This window comes from Marmota marmota, unplaced genomic scaffold (genome assembly GCF_001458135.2).
Source record: "Marmota marmota marmota unplaced genomic scaffold, marMar, whole genome shotgun sequence".
Lineage (NCBI taxonomy): Eukaryota > Metazoa > Chordata > Mammalia > Rodentia > Sciuridae > Marmota > Marmota marmota.
In genome coordinates, this window is record NW_025999944.1 from 10,036,780 (window position 1) to 10,058,648 (window position 21,869).

A 21,869-nucleotide genomic window follows, 5' to 3' on the forward strand; every position below is an offset into this window, starting at 1 on the left:
AAAAACAAAGTAAATTCTGATCAACTAAATATTTAGATGCAGATATCATGATCATGGATTACTGGGAGAAAATGACAATGGGCTATTTGTCAAATATTTGACCCTGTCTTTATGATGTCCTTTCCTACCCGAGATTGGAAACTAGGAACTGGCTGATGCTGAGGAGGACACTGTGAATGATCTGCATTTCTTTCTTTTTTATCTGTTCTATAACTTTTTATGTAGTTTCCCTAGGTTTTACATTTTGATGAAAATTGGTTTTGCTTTTTTAATTTAAACATGAATTTCTAGTTTATAGAAGTGATCCTTGGCTGGTATAAGATGTTTAAGCAATAGAGAATAAATTGTTTACAAAGTGACTCCAGGTCTAGAACTAACTATTATTAACATTAGTTGAACACCATTCCAAGCACCTTTCTTTCTCTATAGACAGACCAATAGCTTGCTAGCTAGGAATCCTCTAATGTGACATGAGATATACTCTACATTCTATCTCTAATTAAATAATCAAATTTTACCTTTCTTAAATTTATAGAAGAGAATCTGAAGCATAACAGAAGAAATTGCTGAACATTAAGAAAACATCTCTTTACTGTAAGAGATATTAGTACCTAAGTGATCCTTCTAAAGTTTAAAAATAAAGTGATTTTGCAAATCAAAAACAAAACCAAAGTTTGGAATGACTGTGTATTTGACAAAACAAAATGAAAATTTGGCATGACTGTGTATTTTTTATGACATATTTTAATTTTAGACTGGATTGTCTAAAAAATTGCAGTAAGAAAAGGAAATCAGCACCATCTATGCTTTCTCTGTGTTCCATCTTCCAATTTCTGTTAGCCATCCATTGTTTTGATCTTGTCTGAGTTTGCAACCTTCACATCCTGTTTTGTAAAGCAGGGTTCTGTATTTAAGTAGCTTTAGTGTATTCATCCAGTCTCCTCACAATAGCATCTCCATTCCTGCTCCCTATTCAGCTCTGTTCCATGGACAAGGATGTTTTTGGAGAAGGGTCACCCGTGCCTGAGCCAGGATCTCTGCCTGGGATGTTGGTAGGAGAAAGATAGCTTGGCTGACTGGAAGTTCCTAGGGCACACTTTCTTGGGACTTGGAGCTTTCTTTTGTCTCTCTTGCAAATGCCTGACTTTTGCCTGGTGGCCTGAAGATCCCTCTGTAGTCTGGAATCATAATAAGTTAATTAGGATCTATCTTATCTCAGTTCCAGTTATTCTAGCCATTTGCCTGGAATAGAGTGGGCTTGGTTGTTTTGTGGGTTCCTTCATTTCTGGGAGACTTTTCCGGTGTTCTGTTTTCAAGTACTTCTTCATTTATTGGGTTCTGTGCTGGGCACAATTGCCTACTTCAGGATCTCCCTTTATTAGCGTCTCCCTGATTTTCAATGTCTCAGGCTTTTATCTGCGTTCACTTAAGCCCTCCCTTTATGTCAGTAATTTGATTTTCTGATGTATTCATTCTGTACCTTGCTGTTTCCAACTTAATACTTCTGTTTATTTTGGCTATTGATTTATTTCCTGAGTACATAATGTGCCTTTTAGTTTTTATCATTTCCTCTTTGATCTTTTTTTTTTTTAATCAAATTCACATTTTTGTAAAAAGGGTAAAACACTTGTAAGGAATTTTCTTCTGAGTTATGTTTTCTTGCAAGGCAACACTTTCATTTGCTTTGAGTTCTGTTTCTTCCTTAAATCTCAGGTTTTTCCTTTAATTGTGTTCAGACCCCCCGGGGTTCGGTTGCCATGGTGTTTCTTTCCATCTTTCCTCTGAGTCCTGTGCAGGGCGACCGGCTTCCTGTTTGCTCTGACATGGTTTGAGTGCATTCTCCTGGGCTCCCTCCTCATCTTGATCAGAGCCGTTTGCATCCGCTCCCAGTTGCCTTCTGAGGACAGAATATTGTTCTGTTCACGGTGGGAATGAGTGGGTGATGGCGAGGAGTCCCTGGGATGGACATGTGAGCTGTGCCAGGCTCACTGGTCTGGTTGGAGGTGCATCCTTTTTCCTGGGGTGCGGTGTGTTTGGCTGGCACAGCAGGCTCTCAGGTGAGGGCTGGAACTTCCGAAAAAGTCAGCCCTGTTTGTTTCCCTCTCTTCTCTCACTCTGTCTTCAATATGCTCTCCACTTCTACAAGTCAAAAAAAGAGGAAAAAAAAAAAAGTTTGGGCTCTTCCCTGAATGATCCTGTGGGGCATGGGGAAGAGACATAGCAAATAGATAGTTGGCTCTCATTGTGTCCCAGCCCTTCTCTTCCTGCTCTGACAAAGGATTCTGAGTACATGCAATTCTCTTTTTTTCCTTTGCTTCTCTCAAATCCACTTATTTTTGCAGGGGTTGGTTCACAGCGCATGACTAAGGTAGAGCCCCCTTACTTTCCTTGCAATGTTAAAAAAAAAAAAAAAACAGAATCTGCCGTGGCTCTTCCTGCTGCTGGTGGTACCCGGGTCCTGGGGTGGGATATCGGGATTCCTGTGGTCTCCCTGATGCTCCAGGGCTGCCTTGGCACCTCCTCAGCCATCAGGCTTCCTCCTGGATGTCACACTCACACACACCCCTTCTGGGGGCAGCGCCTGAAGCTGAAGCCACAGGAGGCTACAATAGAACCTTCCATGTCCTTCCTTGGCCTCCTCTTTGTGAAATTTGGTGGCAAAAGAGAGCATCCTTTCCACTGGATTATTTATTGGTGGCCAGATTTTTGACATTTTCCACTAATTTTGGCAAATGGCTTGCAGTTACCACTATTTGAGATTGGTTATTTAAAGCATCATCCTTCCTAGGTATCACCTTTCAAGCATCAACAGCCCTTGGCTGAGGAATCTTTCGTGTCACTTCATGCACCTCAGCTGTAGCCCTTTCTATAAAGTGAAAATGTTGGCCCAGATTGGGCCCCAGGCAGCTCTCTGCTGAGCGCAACAGGGAGCTTTAGGCCTTTGACTTCAGCATAAATTCCCTTGTCATTCATCTACAAGAGACTCACGTGGCTAAGACTTAGAACAACACGTCTGCGTTTGTTCTTGTCCAGAAATAACGAATGTGGAACCTGGAATTCCCAGAGAGCAGGCCTGGTCGTGAGATTCAGCACGGCCCCTGGGAAGGCTGAGTCTATAAAAATGGCTCACCTCGGGTGATGGCCTGCCTGGGGTGAACTCTGCCGGGAATAGAAGGCCAAGTTTTCAAGCTCCAGAACTGTGTGCCTTGGGGACAAAATGGATTCCTGGGTATATGAAGTACTAAAGTATTTATTCTCATTGTTGCCTTATTACAGTCATGGTCACCGATCTTAAAATTATTTGCATTTATGAAAATACAAATTTAAAAATCATTTTTATGAAAGTCAGTGGTCAGGGGCTCAATCACAAAATGGGAAGGGGATAAGTGTCCCTGGGAACTAATGGAAACCATCAAGACTTGACAGAATGGCAGGTTTTGTACTTCCCCGCAGACAAGAAAAAGGAAAACAAAGGCTACTTTACTTCAGCCCTTAGTACTTACTCAATGAGAAGAAGCCTGACAGTTGTTAAGTGAGACAAGTTTGTTTCTTAGCAATGGAACGAAGGGTCATTTTTTAAAAAAATATATTTTTAGCTGTAGATGGACACAATACCTTTATTCTATTTGTATGTGGTGCTGGGGATCAATCCCAGTGCCTCACGCATGCTAGGCAAGCTCCCTACCACTGAGCCACAACCTCGGCCCCCCGAAGGGTCATTTTTAAGAGGTAATGAACGCCATGAATGACATTTCTAGGATTTACAAAAATCATGACACTGAAGCTTCAGTATTTTCATCTCCCTGAGTAAGAATAAAAACCCCACCCGCTGCACCCCTCGAGAGCAATGAGGAGGACTTTGCTCCTGGTGTCCCCAGGCTGCATACACAGTGTATGGCCCCATCTCTGGTCCTGGGGATCAGGTGGCTGGTCACTAAAGCAGACTCCTGCACCCTTTCTGTTGTCTTCCTGTCCCATGGGGGAACCACACAGATGCCACCTTCCATTGCCTTTCCCATGAATGTCCCACCGCCCTCACCTGGGATCCTAGGACTCCTCTACCTGTGGCCAGGAATGCAGTGGGCTCCCCTAGTGGGGCTTGCTGCAAATCTAAGTCCTGTTTGTATGTGCTGCCATTTTGATCGGTAGAGTACTGGCTTAAACCTCCCTGCTCTTCTTTCTCCTCCTCCTCCTCCTCCTTCTCCTCCTCCTTTCCCTCCCCCTCCCACTACTTTACCTTCCCCTCCCCCTTCCTCCTCCTCTTTGCCTTCAAAACTACGGTCTCACTTGTTTTTGGCTACCGGGTTTCTCTCAGCTTCCATGTGATAGAATTTAAGTTGATCCATTATTGTGTTGTGTGTTTTGTTTCATAACAGGAAGAATCTCATAATCTCAAAGCTATAGATTTTCTTTAGATCTTTATCTGAGCCTCTCCAAGATTATAAAAAAGAAGTATTATACTATAAAATATTCTTTGTGATTTTGTAAAAAAAAAAAAGACATTTATTTATTCATTTCAACTTTGCTCGCTTTTTATTTTGACTACTTCCAGCTGAGAACCTATTTTATTTTGCTGGGTTCCTCCTCAGACTGGGCAGATTATTTTTGTTTTCATGTTCTCCCTCTGTCTGGGTTCTCATTCTTCTCAAGGCCTTTATGATAGATTAATGCAATCTTATAAAAGTATTTTACTTGAATTTATCCCTTATTGGCCTAGAACCTTTAAGATGGTTCTGGAAATTTCTGGGGGAAAATGTAAAGCACTAATTGTAAAATCTCGGATTCAAATAAGGCTTGAGCATTTGGCTGGGCCAGTTTAGGTGATAGGCCCCAGGTCATCAAGCATTGAGTTGCGCTAAAGGTGGGTTCCCAGTAAAAGGGAAGTAACCGACTTCGCATGATACAGCCATCTACCTTACCCAGGCCCCATACCTGGTTATACCCCTATACACTGGGCCCTCTATTCATATACCAGTGTAGCTCCAGGAAGTTTGTATAGCTACTGTGTTTGAGAAACACTGAGCTGGATCAGGCACCTTGTTTGGATAAAGCTTTGTCTTTGGAGGCTTAACAGAAGTCGGTCTTGGTTTAATTCAAGTCGCAGGTCAGATAGAAACATCTATCCAACTCTAAAAAAAATGGACAGTTGTAAAATTATCTTGTTTTCTATTCTAAAACAGGCAATCAGGTCTCATTTGCTTGGTTGAGAGTCAGAATTCACTCTCATTTCTTACCAGTGATCAGACTACTCAAATAATAGGAGAGTATAATAATGTATTAATTCATCATGACACAAGGAGAGCAGAAGAATACAACAAACCCAAGGGATAATGCTCCTTCTTGTTTCTTAAACAGATTTCAGAAGGCCCCAGTTGCTGTTCCCCTCCAGCGATGTCCCTGTTGCTCATTTCCAATCCCTGTGTGGCCAAGCACTTTTCCTCCTGTTGCCAGAGCAGACCATAGGTAGAGTTTGGAACTGACGGGCTAGTATTTATCATTTCATTTGAAGGGACACTCCTTAAAGCCTAGATAGATTTTCTTCTCATACCTGACACATTGGAGTCGAAAATTGACTTTGAAAAGAACAGTGATGTGATTTACTTGCTGCTGTGCCTTTTCTGGGCTGTGAAAGCCTTTCTCTGCTCCTCCCCACCTGTGGGGGCCTTCTCACCTGTCAAGGCTCAGCCAGGATGCTCCCTCTTCCTGATGCCCTCCCGCTGTCACTCACCAGAAATTAACCTTTCCTCCTCTGCATCCTGCTGCCTCGTGATACCTGTTACTGAGTTACTCCTTCAGGATTAACTATAACTGTTCAGCTGTCCATTCCTGTGATAAGCTGAGATGCTCCTGAGGTAGGTAAGGTGACCAGTTGTCCCAGTTTGCTGGGAACAAGGGATTTTCTATCAGCAAACTTAGGTGGCTGTCCCCCTTCAAAGACCACACAGAATCATCCTTTTTAAATCTTATTTCAATGAGAATTATGCACAGGGACTCACTGAATGTTTATTATTGAATTTGTGTGTTTTAGTCTAATATCCATTGCTATAAAAATACCTAAGACTGAGTATTATATAAAGAAAAGAGATGTAGGTCACAGTTTTAGAGGTTCAAGGTGCTGGCACTGGCTCCACTTCCGATGAGATTCTCGTGGCAAATGGCATGGTGGTAGGAGTGGCTGGGAAAGAGCTCATGGTGAGATCAGAAGCCAGACTCGCTCTTTTATAACAATCCTCTTGCAAGAACTAACCAGGGTCCACCCAAAACAAAATCAGTTTCCTTCCAAGGGCAGCAGTCCCAGTGACCTAATTTCCTTACACCTACTCATCACTTAAAAGTTCTGCCATCTCCCAACATCACTCTCCCAACATCACACGGAACTAACTTCCACATGAACCCTTGGAAACAACATCCAAACCCTAGCACCATGTTTTCCTATAGGACAGACATCCCCAGCGGTTTTCCTTCTCTCTTACCTGCTATGGCAGATCCCCAACCTTCTGTGCTCTTTGCAGTCTTCCTAGGTGTCCCCTGGGATGCCTGACAGGGTCCAAACATAAGTTCACCTCCCCTGCTACCCAGGGATCACTGCAAGCACTGCATTCCCTGCTTGCAATGGTAGCCAAAGTTGTTAGCATTCACCAAGGCCACAGAGGCTGCCACCACCACCATACCTACCTCCGGCACCTCCACTGTGCCAGCATTTATTCCCCTGGCTTTGGCTCCCAACACCCCTCAGTTCTGAAAAGAAAGCGTCTGAGATTTTAGTAGCTCCATCTCTTCCTAGGACTCGCATGAGTGTTCCCAAGAATGAGCTGGGGTGCAGGACAGGCTCTGGGATGGGCATCATTCCTACAGTCTCTACCCCTTTGACTAATGAGATGTTGTTACTGAGCCTGATTCCTCCTTAAGATAGTGGTTCAGAACGGAGGCCATTTTGCAGCCTCCCAACCTGGGACTGCTGGCAAGGTCTGGAGATTTCAGTTGTCACAACTGGGTTGGGGTGATGCTACTGGCAGGCTGTTGGCAAGGGCCAGGGACATGGGGGAACATCCTGTAATGCACAGGAAAGCCCCAACCACAGTAGGGAATCACCAGACTGTCCATGGTGCTGAGTTAGAGAAACCCCTGTTAGGATGAGTTGTCCCCTAAGGGCACAACTCCAAATGGGTCTGAGATCAGTGGGTGTCCAGTCCCCCAGATCTGCCAGTCACACCTGACTGATTTCCATCTCAGGAATCAGGTGGAACCATCAATTCCCAGTTTGTATTTGGGATTTTATTGAGGCTTCCTCTGCCCTCCATCTGGCCACACAAACCTCTCAGCTTAGCGGTGGAGTCCTGGACAGCAAGACCTGAGCTGTCACATGTCTCATACTGCTAAGGTGACCTGGGCGGATGAGATCCAGGCTGGTCCTTGGGAAAACTGCCTTATGCTCCAGCTGCCTCCATAGTCCTTGGAACTGGTTTCTCACCTCCACATGAAGGACTGAACGAGGGTCCCTCACCCCTCCTCTGGGGCATGAGGTGCTCTGAGCCTCTTGGGAATGAGAAGCATAGGTGTATATAAGTGACTGCAGTACATGTTCTGACTGAAAATTTATCTTAATTAGTCTGAGCAATCTGTGCTAAAATATCCTGGGGGAGAAGAACTGCTATTTTCCAGAAAAAAAAAAAAGATAAGGTCTTTATGAAACAGAAACAAGATGTGCAGCTTCCAGGTTAAGATACGGGAATGTCCAGTGGAGCCGCGGAGTGAGCAGAAGCAGAAGTCAGTATGGAGCCCTCCCACACAGGGGCCCTGGAGGCCGCAGCTCCTGAGAGGGTCCTGAAGGCTTTGCATGCAGCTCTGCTCTGGCATCTCGGAAGACATGCTCACAGAGTCATGGAAGTCACCTAGGGGGATCCAGGCAGCCTGTGCCCAGGTGAAAATAATGCACAGCACAAAGCCAGGAGTCTGTCTAGGCTGTGGATGACACTTTCCTTCCTCTCATCTGTCCTACTTAACTTTTGAACCTTTCCCTCAAAACAAAGACACACCCACATATACCATCACCCCACCTTCTCTCTCTCTCTCTCTCTCTCTCTCTCTCTCTCTCACTGTCTTTCTCACACACATCTTTCTAGGGGATGGAGTCGAGTGAGAATGGTTTTGAAAAACGGCATCAGACAGGGAGGGAGCCCTGTCTGCTCAGGGCCGGCCTGTGTTCCCTGGGCGGCCACTGCTCTCCAGTGGCAAGCTTCATTGTGCATAGTAGGTGGAGAACTTGAGAAGGACACACACGTCTTACTCATTTTTTAGGATTTCCTGATGGGGAGTTCGGCGCGTGGTGTGTTGTCCACAAACGGTTGTTGAGTGTGTGGAGGAAAGAACAGGTGAATGCTGGGATGGCCTGGATGGAGACTGCTCAGCAAATTCTGCTTGGCCTTTTCTGAAAGCCTCACTTGGTCAGGAAGTGTCAAGGTCACTTTTCTTAAAAACAGGAAGTGCCTTGAATGGATTTTAAAATGCCAGAGAGGAACACAGCAAAGATATTACTGGAAAACTGAGAAGGCTTTTTTGTTTTTGTTTTGGGTTCTGGGGATTGAACCCAGGGCGCTGTACCAGTGAGCTACATCCTTAGTCCTTATTTTTTTTGAGACAGACAAAGTTGCCCAGGCTGGCCTTGAACTTGAGGTCCTCCTGCCCCAGCCTCCTCAGTGGCTGGGATTAGGGCATGCACCACTGTGCCCTGTGTGAATGCCTTTATTCAGCGGGTGACACTCTCCTCCTGATTCTGGGATGGGCGTTTTCCAGCTGCACACATAATTCTGAAGCACGGTTTTTCCTGTGCTTGGCCCTGTGTGCACGCCTTTCTTCCACCCTGGCAAAGGAACTTCAAGCATTATCTGGCACATTTGCCAAAGGGATCTTTTTTGTACAGAGACTTTTTGTTGGTCGGTGAAGATTCAGTCAGCAGAGACCGTGGCTACAAGGGAGCTCTCACTTTTGAAGCACGCAGTCGCACCCAGGCCTCTGTTCCTAGTTCCTCACCTGCTTTTGAGATCTCCACCATCATCCTGAATTCCCAAGACAGCGCCTTCCTTTCTTCACAGGAAAGAAACAGAATTGTCAGACCCACGCCTGCCGCCAAGGTGGGCCTGCATGCCCCTTGCCCAGTTTAGCATCATCTTCCCTGACAGTTCTTCCATTGAATTCCCGTCCTTCTCGCTGCCTTTATGAACTTCAGTGGACGCCCTTCAGGGCCCAGCCGTTCCAGCCCCTATGACTTGCCATGCTTCCTGAATCCCATATTCTTTTTACCAGTGCCCAGAGGTGCCCGATTATTTCATTTGAGCTCATTTTACTTTCCAAGTAGGTTTTTTGAGGGCAAGAACCACCCTTTCTATTGCTTTGGATTTCTACCAGCAACTCCAGGAAGGTTCTCACTCCTTCTTGAAGGCAATATAAAAACCATTGACTAATCTGACCTCTGTAACTATAGCTCAGAGATTTCTGAAAATCTATGATGTAGATTATTTGGGGGAGGGGGTTAAGGAAAGTGATCAACACAGAGACAAAAAGAACAAAATGTAAGGACAATGCAAAATATCAGAATATCACAAAATACCATCTCGCCAGTAGAATCTTTATGGAATTTGCTTCTAGAAAATACCTGAAAAATTATTCATATGTACATATAGAAACCTCTTTACACACATATTCACATATATGCACATACATACAAATATACACACATTTACACCCACACATGTATGTATGGAGTAAACCCTCAGCCGAAGAGCTTTTGGGTGGAGGCACACAAGGAAAGAAGCTAGAATGTTTACAAACATTCTAGTCTTGTCTTCTTAGAAGTTAGCTTTTTGTCTGCAACACAGAATCCGTATCTTTTTTACTTGGTAGACTTCTTATGGGGTTAAGAACCCCATGTGACACAGTGTGGCCCCAGTGGGATTAAGCATATGGCAATTTGGACCTATCATGCTTTGCATCTGAGTTTTGATTTGTCAGATCTGCATATTTAAATTTCCTTGTTTTCCTAGTAAGATAAATGCAAATTCCGGAAATGGGATGGCCAACTAGAACTGACTTGGTTTCCCATCCCTTCTCTTCTGGAAGTTTACTTAGTCGCCTTCAAAACCCTTTTGTTCTTTACAAAAAAAAAAAAGAAGTAGTATTTGTGCCTTGCCTGTTGATGTGAAAACAGGAAACAGACATCCTTTTGTCTTCCAGGGAGATGTGTATCCAGCAGGATGGGAGAATTCACCTCACTGTTGTTTACTTTGGGAAAGAAGAAATGAATGAAGTCAAAGGGATACTCGAAAACACTTCCAAGTGAGTACCATCTGGAGCTGGGACCAGGAGTCATGGTAACCGAGCTCACAAATACACACCCCACGCTGAAACTTCTGCTTAGTTTTATTTTCCTTAACACTGGGCAAACTGGGAGACTGGTCGCTGGCCAGGTATAGGGAAACCCAGAGCCTCCTTCCCCAGGAGGCCACCCTGTCTGACACTGGTCTTTATCAGGCAGGGGTGAGGATTTTGGCAGAGGAGATGAACTGTACTGAGCAGCAGAGTGGGCAGCAGAGGCTTCTGTGAGCTGCAGCATGACTGGAGGTGGTCACTCTGCACCACATATTCAGAACTTGCACTGTGCAGAGCAGGATTTAGGGAGAGCTCAGCTGTGCACCAAGCTCTATTTCTGCCCTGGCTTAGAAGGCCACGGTGATATCTGTGCTCAGAGCTTGCCTGTGTAGCAAGCGGTCTCACCCTTTTGCCTACCGTTTCTTATGCATTCAGAGATGCTAAGGGGAAGCCAGAACAGAAATTCAGTCGAACAGAAATGGTTTAACCAAAACTTTAAGACCTAGGTTGTGTATTTACATTTCGCTGATCAGTTGAGGGGGAATACCTGTATTCCAGAGCAGCACAGATGGATGTTTTAGTCAGCTTTCCTGCCACTGTGACCAAAAGACCTGACAAGGAAGTTTATTTGGGGGCTCACAGTCTCAGAGATCTCAGCCTTTAGATGACTGGCTCCATGGCTGTGGGCTTAGGGTGTGGCAGAACATCATGGCAGAAGAGTGTGGCAGGGGAAAGCAGCTCAGGACATGGCACCAGGAAGCAGAGAGAGACTTCTCCTCTCACCAGGAAACAAAATATATACCCCAAAGGCATGCCCCCAAGGGACCCACCTCCTCCATCCACACCCCACTTGCCCACAGTTACCTCCCAGTGAATCCTTTGAGGACATTCATGCATTGATTGGGTTAAAACTCATAACCCAATCATTCCACCTCCAAACTTTCTTGTTTTGTCTCACACATGAGCTTTTGGGGACACCTTATATCTAAACCATACCAATGGATTTTTTCACTAACAAAATAAATGGCCCATCATGTACCAATGGCACTACCATGCTCCCCTTTGATTGGTCACTGAGGTTTGTAGGGCTTAGTTGAGTGATTGTGCAAGTAGTTTCTACAAATACATGAAGCTTTGAGGGTGGTCAGCAGTACTCAGTGTCAGAAATAGTCTGAATAGGTCCACCTTGCTTAGATATAATCAGGACCCTCTGTTATTACTGGTATATGGTCACATGATAATGGATATGGAAGGATAAGATTGCAGGATTGAGAGCATTTAGTGTTGATTTTCATGCTTGTTAGTAGTTTTGTATTAAAGGACACAAGATCAGAATGCTAATTAAAGTTCTTCAAACATTATAAAGCAAAGGACACCAACTGTAGCTCAAAGGTCAAATTTGGCCACCTGTTTTTGTGAAGTTTTAAAAGAATACAGGCACATTCAGTTTGTTTACATATTATTTATGGCTGCTTTGCAGTACAACTGCAGGCAGAATTGAGTAGCTATAACCAAAACTATTAAAAAACATAAACCATTTACTATATGGTCCTTTACAGGAAAAATTTGCTGACCCCTAAAGCAACAGGGGTTTTTAAGATTATAAAAGTAGTTAACAGCCTAAAGTTAATTAAGGTCCATGTTTCAAGGAGATCAAATAGAAGAAAATAACTGAGTATCCTATATGAAAGTAAAATAGAAATCTCTATACTCCAATGTGTTGCAATATCCTTCTCATCTCTGCGTAGGAATGAAGAGCATAAATGATAGAATTCTTGTCCTCTGCCCAGTAGCTAGGTTTCAACATCTCTGCCAAAATCCATTCCTAGACATCGGTTCTTTTAAGTTTCCCAGATGATTCAAAAGTGCATCCTTGACTGGGAACCACTCCAGGGGAAGGAAGTGCTGTACCTGGGGCCGCGCCCTTCACTGCAGCCAGCTGCCCCATTCCAGTGTATTATAAGTAGCTCTCAAGGTGACTTTGCAGTGCAGCCAGCAATGACAAGCTCCGTCCTATGAGGTCTGGCACCTTTTCAGCACATCAAAGAGTGTTCAGACATTTTCTGATGGTTACACTTAGTCTGTTGAATATGTAGAAGGCTCGTTTCAACACGTTATGGGAAATGCCCTTTCCAGTGACTAGAATGCTTAAATAATTTTATCAAGGGATTTTTCTCCGTGCCAAGTTACCCAGCGAGCAGAATTCTCAACCAGAAGGTTGCTTGGTGAACAAAGAATGCACAGAATCAGAACAAGAGAAGTGAATTCATTTGAATGGTAGGGATGGTTTGTCCAAAACCTTAGAAAACATCCAGAGATCAGTTTACGACATACAAAGAACTTTGGATGAAAGAGTTGATTGGTACTTTAAAGTAATGAATGCTACACAAACTTTTGCAAAATTAATTTGAGCCTCATTTTTCTGTGTTCATATCCTATTTCTGTGGATAGTTGATGTCTAGTGTAGATGATTTGGGGTGTATCCCCATGGTGTTGGATTGATCAGATGATTTTCATGGGAATCCCCAGAGCTCTGGGCAGTTGCACCAAACTCCACCTTCCAGATAAATCTTGCAAATTGGCTCTGGCATTTAACCTCATCTTTACCACTTAGCACTCTCCAGTCAAACTGGGGGTCTAGAGCACCCCTTTATCCTCACTCCCATTAATTTCCTCTTGAGATTCCCTCCACCCTCTTTTCCATGTACTCCCTGCCCTGCCGCCATCCCCACCAAAGCCCCACCACAGAACTTTCCCTAAGTCTCAGTTCTCTCCTGCCTGACCATCCTCACTTTCAGCACCTCTTCTATTTGGCACTTGGCATAGGATGCTAAACACATTTCTTTTTATTCCCCTAACTAGATTATAAGCTGCTCAATAAATGATAGCATGTCATGCCTCTTGGTAACGCCAACATTGAGTGCATTGCCACACATAGAAAATGTTTTGTTCAAGGGCAGAAGAATGTCAGTTAATTAGCAAATTTGGACAAATTGAAATCTTTATGTAAACTTAATATGGGAGGCCTTAAGAACATTTATATTTCTCTTAGGGTGCTAAAATTTTTGTTCGATGGTAATTTCTTTTTGAATAATAATAGCATCATTATTAGTTGCATGAATTAATTAATATTCACAGCAACCTTTTAAGATGGATGCTGTTATTAGCCCTGTTTTGTGGGTGAGGAGACTGGGGCTTGCAGAGGTTATTACTCAGCTGTCACCCCTGGCACGTGGGAAAGCCTGGAGTTGAACCTCATCGGTAAAGGCCAGGACTCTCAGTCTTTACATAGAATCAAATTTTCATTCCTAGGTGCCCCCTCCTAAAACCCATAATTATTAGTTGAAGGTAATAAGATTTGTAATCAGAGTAAATGAAATTTATTTTATTTGGAGATTGGTATTGTGATTAAACTGTTCTAAATCCAGCTAAATGCATACATTTTAAGAATATCTAAAAATAAAACCTTGTTTAATGACTAATTTGCAGTGTTTTAGACTCTCTCTCTTCCTAGGCTTACACTTCCTCAAATGGGTTCTACATTTCAGTTGATTGCAATAGATTGTCGCGACCCCTCGCCGGCAAGGGAAAACACGACACAGGATTCTTCTTTCAGCAGTTTATTCAGGCCTTGATTCAAGTATCATCTTCTAGCGACCCGTGCCCGCCACGCCCAAGCACAGCCTAATAAAGCCTCCAGCATACCAATCTTAAGCTGCCACGTGGACCTTTCTCATAGGGTGGTAAGGGATTGCGTGCCAATTCTCCATAAAAGGAGTTGTTTATCACAGGCCACAGTGGAAGCCGGCACCATCTTCTAATGGCGGCCACGGTCTAATTAGAACGGCTCACCACAATAGATGAGTGTTTTGCAAACTCTGGTTTGTAATTAATTAGAAGATTGTGAAATTGATTTCGTGGGATATGTCCAATGTTTTTAAAAAGTGAAATAGAATACGATAGAAAATATCAGAATGAATCACAGGTCATAAGGACATATATTGTTTCGTGGAATTTTGATTTCAGTGAACAGTCCTGTGTGTGTGTTTGTGTGTGTGTGGTCACGTGCGTGCATGAACTGCATTACAATATATGACGTATTCCTATGTGAGGACTGTGGCTAAAATGTGCATAAGCCTCTTCTATAGAAAATAATACATATCAGTTCTCAGTATGCAATTCTTAATCTATGAATTTTTATCATCTTCAGATTATCTCAGATGAAAACTGAGCTCATTGGTTCTCATATACTTTGGCATAATGGGTGTTACTTTTTAAAATGTGGATTCCTAGGATCCCACTCCAGAAATTCTGAGTCACTAGGCTTGAGATGAAACCCAAGAGCTAACTCTTTGAACCGGTTCCATGTGTGATGCTTTGTGATCTGTGGGATACAAAGACTGGGCTAGGTGGATATTTGGTTGGAGCTAACAGGAAATTCTTAAAAAATGATAACTTGTAGATAAATTAGCATGGGTTGACCTTTAACACATTGCAAGTTCATCTTTGTCCAGCCATGAGGTTGCAAAGGCATCTTCCAGAGGAATCACATGAACAACTTAGGTACTAGAAATTAGACACTGCTCTGCCATTGTGGGTATGATAGCCTGTTGGTTTGTTGTGGTTTTGGGGGACCTTGACATAGTGTGCAAGGCCCTTTGAAGTGACTTATTTGACAAATACCCCCAGGAAGATTTCATCAGACATCCTAAAAGAAAATTTGGAAGAGAAGTTTTGTTTTTTCTTTTTTCTCACTAAAATTTGAGCAGTATCATTTTTAAGAAGTTTTTTTAAAACAGTGAATGTTTAGGTAAGAATCATCTACTAAAATGAAACGAGCTGCACAGTGCATCTCTCCTAAGCAGACAGAGTCCTGGGCTCTGAGAAACAGGCAGGGGTTAGCATGGATTCAGGCACCATCTCAGGCCTGTGGTCAGCTCTCCTGGCTCTGCCGGAAGGTGCCAGACATGATTCTGCCTGGTGTAGCAGCTCTATGGATCTCTGCCTGCATTCCCAGTTGTTCTTTGAAGGACCTGAGCATGACATATATATCATAGAATTGTGGCAATGTTAAATCTTCCAAGTGTGATTATTATATTTTTAGAATGTTATAAAGGAGAGCATCCTGGGTCTTGGAAGGTATGTGTCTTTGAAGATGAAGTCATCATGGTATCTGTAACTAACTCTCAAAGAGTTCAGAAGGAAAGCAAGCAAATGTGAAATGTGAACCCTTGGTCAATCTAGGGGAAGGGGAAGTGGGTATTAATTATAATATTCTTGAAACTTTTCTGAAGGTTTAGAATTTTTCCAAATAAAAATTTGGTAAAATAAAGTACCAAAAAAAGGCAAGCATATTAAGTTTATGCAATGAATTATAAAAGAGCAGTTAAAAGAAGAAGGGTGAATTGGCAGAGAATGGAGAAGTGAAGCTCTCCACAAACATGCTCCTCCATAAACAGCAACGTTGAATGGGTTTTTATAAAAGTAGTCAAAATCTACTTTTTCAGAACTTTGCAAATTAACTGAAGCTTGCAGCAATCTGGAGAGCGCTTATCCAAGAAAGATGGCTGAATTTCAGGGTGAAAGGGAGCTGTGTGGTCCTTTCCATTGCCCCATTCCCATCCCCTTCCTCCAGTTCTGTGGTGACCTTGAAATCCAATAGACCACAAGCACAGGAAGCAGGGGTCCAGATGGGGCTGGAGAGTCCTTAAAGTATCAGCTAGAGAACCGGCATCATCTGAACTGTTTGGGGCTCCCTGGAAGGCCCCACTCACAAGGTGGTCTTTACTGGACTCACTCAGAAATGTTCCAGCACAAAATGCCTTTTCTCAGGTGGACAGTGAGGGGTGTTTGTAAACACTGTGTTTAATTTTGTGGCTGCCCAAGGTGGTGGACTACAGACTAACCAAAAATGTAAAGCTGAGGAATGAGATGCCACCAGGGTTTTGAAAAGTGCCAACCCCATTTCTGAATTTTGGATTATGCTTCAGAAAGACCTGAGCAGGTCCCAGGCTTTCACTTGGGGCTGAACTTGGGGCTCTGTGCAGACAGAGCTGAATCTGAAGATGTACACCGAGTTTATCAGCAAAGATTGGGAGAATTGTTGGCTCTGAGCATTGAAGGAACATTTTGTCCAATCATAGAATTAGTTCAGGAAACTCACTAATCAAACAAACAACAGAAAACCTGGGGGAAGGGGAAGATTCTGATTGCCAGGGTCGCCCCTATATTATACTTAAACTGTCCAGTTTTTAACATAAATTATGAGGCATATAGAGATACAAGAAACTAGGGCATGTGCACAGGGGGAAAAAATCAGTCATTAGGAATTGTCCCTGAGAAAGCTGGGGGGTTGTACTTACTTTCATACTTTCAATCAGATGCACAAAATGTGTTCCAAGAAGTAACAGAAATCACATTAAAGAACTAAAGAAAAGAGCACCTTTTCTCACCAAATAGGGGATATCAATAAAGAGGTATAAATGATTATATATATATNGGCAAGCATATTAAGTTTATGCAATGAATTATAAAAGAGCAGTTAAAAGAAGAAGGGTGAATTGGCAGAGAATGGAGAAGTGAAGCTCTCCACAAACATGCTCCTCCATAAACAGCAACGTTGAATGGGTTTTTATAAAAGTAGTCAAAATCTACTTTTTCAGAACTTTGCAAATTAACTGAAGCTTGCAGCAATCTGGAGAGCGCTTATCCAAGAAAGATGGCTGAATTTCAGGGTGAAAGGGAGCTGTGTGGTCCTTTCCATTGCCCCATTCCCATCCCCTTCCTCCAGTTCTGTGGTGACCTTGAAATCCAATAGACCACAAGCACAGGAAGCAGGGGTCCAGATGGGGCTGGAGAGTCCTTAAAGTATCAGCTAGAGAACCGGCATCATCTGAACTGTTTGGGGCTCCCTGGAAGGCCCCACTCACAAGGTGGTCTTTACTGGACTCACTCAGAAATGTTCCAGCACAAAATGCCTTTTCTCAGGTGGACAGTGAGGGGTGTTTGTAAACACTGTGTTTAATTTTGTGGCTGCCCAAGGTGGTGGACTACAGACTAACCAAAAATGTAAAGCTGAGGAATGAGATGCCACCAGGGTTTTGAAAAGTGCCATAAATAAAATGAAAAATTCACTAAGCAGGGTGGTGCTCAACTGCAGTTTTAAAGAAACAGAAGGAAAAAATCAATAACATTAAGATAAGTCAAATGAGATGGCCCAGTCTAGAAAAACAGAAAGAAAAAAGAATGAAGAAAATGAACAGATCTCAGAAACTTATGGGATACTATAAGCACGGAAATCAGAGGGAAAAAATCATACAAATATTTGAAGGAATAATGGCCAATGTTTTTTTCAAAATTGATGAAAAGCATTACTTTATACATCCGAGAACCATGACAAACTCCAAATCGAATAAACTCAAAGAAATCCACACTGGACATATCATCATCAAACTATTGAAAGGTCAGAAAGGAAAAGCATCTTGAAAGCAAGAGAGAAGCAACTGGCCACACCAGGGATCCTTGATAAGACAGACCAGTAGTTAATTTCGGTGAAGATATGGAGACACCATGTCTCCAGCCAGAGGTGGGGTGGCATATCCAAAGACCCGAAGGAAAAAACTGTCATACAATAATTCTTTCATTACTAGAAAGAACCACCCTTCAAAACATAAAGGAGAAATTAAGACATTCCTACATAAACAAAAACTAGACACTATCACTCGTGAACATGCCTTGTAAGAAATACCAAGAAGAGTCGTTGGGGCTGAAATAAAAGACACGGGCAGTAATTCAAATCCACATGAATTACTAAAGAATGCCACTGTCAGTCACCACGGGGTAAACATAGAAGGCCATAGAACGTCTTTTTTCTTTGTATCTCTTTTTCTGCTGATTGAAAAGATTTAAATCATTTATTTCATAAAGTAAAAAATGATATAATTTATATTGAAGGACACATAATGAATTAAGATGAAATTTTGAATACAATAGCAGCCCAGAAGAAGGAAATGGGATCTTGTGTACTATTGAGTGAAATTAAGCATATTTTCAAGGAAAAGAGAGAGAGAGAGAGAGAACCTGACTATACCTGTAACAAGTAAATGAATTGATTTAATTTAAAAATTTCTACAAAAAAAGAAAGGTCCAAATTATTTTACTGCTGATTTCTACCAACTGTTTAAAGAATTAACATCAATTCTCCACAAGCTCTTTAAAAAAATATAGAACACTTCCCAACATATTCTATGAGGCATGAATTATCCTGAAACCCTAACCAGTCAAAGACTTCCCAAGAAATGAAAACTATAAGCCAATATCCTTTGTGAATAAAAATGTAAAAATTCTAATTAAAATACTAGCAAACTGAATTTAGCAATGTACGAAGAGGATTATATGCAATGACCAAGTGAGTTTATCCCACTAACATGAGATTGGCTTACTGTGTTAAAAAAAAAAAATCCATGTCAATGGATGGATTTCCATAAAAATAAACTAAAGGACAAAAACTATGTGGCTGTCTCAGTACACATGGCAAAACCACTTGATGGAAGTCTAACACTCTTTCATGATAAAGAGAATTTCTCCCACCTGTTAAAGGGATGGAAAAAAACATTTGTCTATAAAAGTTTCATCAATGAAAAACTGAAAGCTTTCTGTATGAGATCAGAAACCAGGAAAGACATCTGCTTTCATTAATGTTCAACGTTTTACTGGAAGGTTTAGCCAGAACAACTGGGGAAGAAAAAGAAAGACATTTAGACCAAAAAGGGAGAAGTAAAATTCTCTCTATTCACACAGTACATGATCTCTCTCTAATACAGAAAATTATAAGAAATCCATAAAAATGTGTTAGAGCTAATAATATCAACAATGTTGTATGTACAGGATGGGCATTAAAAAGTTGATTGTATTTCTATACAGTAGCAATAAACAACTTGAAAGTTAAATTCGGATAATAATTATATTTCTAAATGTAAGAAGCTATATCTGTAAAACTCTTAGAAGAAAGCACAGGTATAAATATTCATCACTTTAGGCACTTTTCTCATAGATATGACATCTACAGAACCGAAACAAGTAAAAATACAAGTAGATATATTGAACTTTATCAAAATTAAAAACTTTTGTGCAACTATGCAAGTGAAAAAACAGTATCAATAGTGTTATTTGAAAATGTTTGCAAATCATAATCTGATAAGGGTCTAATATTCAGTATATAAGAGAGAACATTTATAATTCAACAGTTAAGAGTCAAATGACCCAATTTTAACAATGCACAAAAGATTTGAGTGGACATTTATCCAAATGGCCAGGAAGCATGTGAGAAGCTGGTGACCATCATTTGTCATTAGAGGAATGCAAGTCAAGTCACAGTGTAAATCATACTCTCTAGGATATCTAAAATCCAAAACCCAGACAATCACAAGAGTCGCTAAAGAGGTAGAAGAATTAGAACTCTTGTCCATTGCTGGTAGGAATATAAATGTACTTTGGGAAATGATTTGTCAGTACTTTAAATGGTTAAACAGAATTATCATCTGACCCCGCAGTTCCATTTCCAGATACAATTAATGCCCAAATTAATTGAAAAAAGATATTCAAACAAATAACTGCACATGAATATTCACAGCAGCATTAATCACAGTATGCAAAAGGCAGAAACAACACACGTGTCCATCATCTGATGAATGGATAAAACAGTGGTAGATCCATACAATGGAATATTATCCAGCCATAAAAGGAGTGAAATGCTGATCCGTGCTTCAGTGTGGCTCAACCTCAAAACCATTATAGTCAATGAAAGAAGCCAAACACAAAAGGTCAATAATGTATGGTTCCATTTATGTGAAATATCATCACAGGAATAGAAAGGAGAGTATTAGCTGTAGGGACTGGAGATGCAGGGTAAGGGAAAATGACTGCTTAACGGGTATGGGCTTTCCTTTTGGGGTGATAACGTGTTGGAACATTTGGGAGGTTGTACAACATGTAATGAATGTCTCTGAGTTTGCACACTTGAAAATGGTTCATTATCATATCATTTGAATTTCATCTCAATAAAATATATACATAAAATGTTCACATGCATACACACATACACACGTGTGCACACATACATAGATACATGGTTTCTGATCAGACAGTGACTCTTATTCCTTCTGTGCTGGATGTGAGAAGGATCTGACTGTGACACTGTTCACACAGCTGATTGCCAGAGTTCATTCAGTTGATCTGGCCGTCTAGATGGTGTCTCCTTCCTCTCTCACTCCTCCATGTGCATCCATCCCTCCCAAGCTCTGTCCAAGAGAACGATCTTCCCTGGTACTCCTTACATGCCCCAGCAGAGCTAGGCGCTCCTGTACTCTGCAAAATGGAATGGGATATATTGCTGGACAGCAGCTGATAAGGACAGAAAGGAAAGAGCATGGTGCCCGGTGGGTGCCAGATGCTGTGCTGGGCAGCTCAAGGAAAGACCCAGGCTCAGGTATACATACGGTGATGTGCAGGGCAGGGAAGCCTGCATCATCAGGGCAGACTCCAAGAAAGGAGAGAGGAATTGTATATCCACATCTTGCAAAGCACAAGAGAGGCTGCAGATCTGGGAACTGTGTCTGCAGGAGCTGAGGTCCCCTCAAGGGCCCCAGAAGCAGAGATGAAAGATTGTGTCCTCCTGGAGATTGCAGCCTGAGGTTACAGCCTGGGTTCTGTGAGATTGTTGTCCCACACCTTCAATGAGACTGCCCCTCGTGGAAGGGGGTGAATCCGACTGATTGGAAAGAAAGCTTCACTCTCTCCTGTTCACAATTGCTCCCCGCACCCTGGAGCAGAAGCACGAAGGTTGGTGTTGCCTTCACCCTCCATTTTTCAAAGAAAACTCCATGGCAGAGGTCTCCTATCAGACCTTTGAATCTTGTTATTTTTCTGGGCATCAGCAAATTTGTTTGGCACCTGCCGAAGCTGGTTTTGCTTTCCCCATTCCAAACAAAATAAACAAAAAATTATATGCATATGGTGAAAAAGAAAAGGCAGCATTTGGCCTGAAAGAAGGCGAATCTAATTAGCTGCAGCCTGCACTGCAGCCACTATGAGGTTCAGGCACATTCACTTGCTCTTCCTAATGGACTGTGGCCTATTTGCCTGTGAAATTTTAGAGCCAGTGGAAAGGCGAACATGAGTTCCCTAAAGAAGCCTGCTAAGACTGGCATGCATGAGCTCAGGATCTAGGGAATTCTAATTGCCAAAAGTGCTTACTGTGAAAAACTGGGTGATAACATGTTTGGTTTTAAATTCTTCACTATATTCAAGTGTCTTCAGTAGGTAGAGTTCATAAAACATTTTGATGTTTAGAGCTACAAGATTTAAAATTAAAAATTATACATTGGACATAATACTTGTTTCTATGCACATTTAAAAAATTTGCCTTTTATTTTTATTTTAAGGGCTATTTTGGGAAGTTGTCACATTAAGACAGTTTCCTTGCAGTTGTGGGAAAAAGTATGTAT

General features: G+C 42.1%; 1 protein-coding gene across 1 annotated transcript in view; it reads left to right on the top strand.

Moving 5' to 3' along the window:
• Csgalnact1 (chondroitin sulfate N-acetylgalactosaminyltransferase 1) overlaps positions 1-21,869 on the top strand; it is a 176,792-nt gene that overhangs the window by 134,536 nt on the left and 20,387 nt on the right. The window contains exon 6 of the mRNA XM_015499536.2: positions 10,231-10,332. Coding sequence (XP_015355022.1) covers positions 10,231-10,332 — 102 coding nt within the window. The remainder of the gene's footprint in view (positions 1-10,230; positions 10,333-21,869) is intronic.